Source organism: Mus pahari, chromosome 12 (assembly GCF_900095145.1).
Source record: "Mus pahari chromosome 12, PAHARI_EIJ_v1.1, whole genome shotgun sequence".
Lineage (NCBI taxonomy): Eukaryota > Metazoa > Chordata > Mammalia > Rodentia > Muridae > Mus > Mus pahari.
Window position 1 is genome coordinate 85,139,288 of NC_034601.1, and position 1,883 is coordinate 85,141,170.

The 1,883-nt window shown below is 63.7% G+C and overlaps 1 protein-coding gene across 1 annotated transcript in view; it reads left to right on the forward strand.

Annotated features, from left to right (window-relative positions):
• Positions 1-683: 683 nt before the first annotated feature.
• The window catches only part of Sim2 (SIM bHLH transcription factor 2), a 41,208-nt gene continuing 40,008 nt past the window's right edge, over positions 684-1,883 (forward strand). Inside the window, exon 1 of the mRNA XM_021209244.1 lies at positions 684-1,415. Within this exon, the coding sequence (XP_021064903.1) occupies positions 1,241-1,415 (175 nt within the window). The 5' untranslated portion in view covers positions 684-1,240. The remainder of the gene's footprint in view (positions 1,416-1,883) is intronic.

Genomic DNA, 1,883 nt, shown 5'->3' on the forward strand with positions numbered 1-1,883 from the left:
TCTCTCTCTCTCTCTCTCTCTCTCTCTCTCCCCCTCACTCTCTCTCTCTCTCTCTCTCTGAAGGCGCCAGTCTCTTTTCACCCGGTTTCTAGAAGAAAAGGGGCGAAAAGGTCACTTCCGTGCACGCGTGCGTGTGAATGAGTGGAAGGGAAAAGAGTAATTTTTCCTCGGGTCACCCCTTTAGACTCGAGGATCGGCCACCCAAGGAAGGTGCAAGTGTGGGACCAGGATTGCCACCCCGTCGCCGGGCACTTGGCCAGCTGTTAGCGCCGCCTTTTTTGGGCCGCGCCCGCGGGTGACCTGCCTGGAACCTCCGTGGAAACCAGCACTGCAGCCCTTCCTCCTTCCTTCTTCGCCGCACCGGCCGCCCATCCTCGATCCCAGACCCTGACACTCAACCTCAGAGCGGGTAGGCGCGACGCTTCTCGTGCACTCACCTCAGCTTACCTTACCCCGGGAGCGCGCCGGTCTCTCGTGGGGACAGTTCCTGGAGGTGGCGACGCGGAGGCGCGCCGGCGACTCGCGGGCCGCGGCGGGGGTCGGAGGCGAGGCTCACCGCCCCCGCCACGGCCCCTCCCCTCCCCCCTCCCTTGGCCCCGCGCAGCCCAGTCTCCGCCCGAAGGCGGGTCCGCCATAAACAAACGCAGCTCGGTCACACGTGGACCGCGGAGCAGCTGCGCCCGGCCACCGATCGCAGGCTCCGGACGCCTGGGCTAAGGAAGCCGGAACCGCCGGGGAAGGCAGGAAAGCGCACCGAGCTCAGGCTCGGCTCCGGCCACTGCCACCTCGCTCCGCTCCCGCCCCATGGCTCCGCGGCGGCCGCCGCCGCTGCCGCCCTTGCCTTCCGAGGGCCCTCGCGGCAGCGGGTGCAAGACCTCCTTTAAGGACTAAACAGGGTCGGCGCCTGCTCGCCCGCCAACCACAGCCCCAGGAAGGTGGAGGCCGGAGATACTGGAGACGAGAAGGAAGAGCGAGCTGGAATCAGGTCCACACGGGACGGTCCAGCCTCCAGCCTCAGGCAGAGAGGGGGGCTGCGCAGCTGGTTTGCGACTGATTCAGGGCTGGCGCCCTGCAGAAGACATTGGGTGCTCCAGGCCGGTCCCCCGCACCTGCCCGAGCCCGGCACCCCCGACTCACCTGACCCCTGGCGTCCCTGTCCCCATTCCGACTGCTGCAGCCCAAGCGGGACTCCGCGGGCCTGGAGCGCAGCGAGGTCTAATATGCCCAGAGCCGAGGCGCGATGAAGGAGAAGTCCAAAAATGCGGCCAAAACCAGGAGGGAGAAGGAAAATGGCGAGTTTTACGAGTTGGCCAAGCTGCTCCCGCTGCCTTCGGCCATCACCTCGCAGCTGGACAAAGCGTCCATCATCCGACTCACCACCAGCTACCTGAAGATGCGCGCGGTCTTCCCGGAAGGTGAGGCTGCAGGTGGGCGTCAGAGGCGCGGGGGAGCTGAGTGCCCGGCTGCAGAAAGGAGGCTTCCGTGCGCGGAGAAGCCCTCGCGGCCTCCTGGCTACTGTGGCCGCGTCTGGGGAGGCCGCGCCGGGGCTTCGGCCCAGGCCTAAGCTAAGGCTTGGGGACAAGCCGCGCCAGGCCAGGCGATCCAATCACCTATAAGCTCCGGGCAGAGTCAGGAAAACCAAGCGTTATCCTTGGGTTGGTGTTTGCCTAGCAGACAGGGGCAGGCTAGTTCGTCCCGGTTGTTCTTTCCCCTCTCCTTTCTTTCTCGGTCCTCTCCTCTCACTGGCTTCTCTTTCTTTTCTTCCTTCCATACCAGTCCATGCTGGCCTTTCTTTCTTTCTTTCTTTCTTTCTTTCTTTCTTTCTTTCTTTCTTTCTTTCTTTCTTTCTTTCTTTCTTTCTCTCTCTCTCTCTCTCTCTCTCT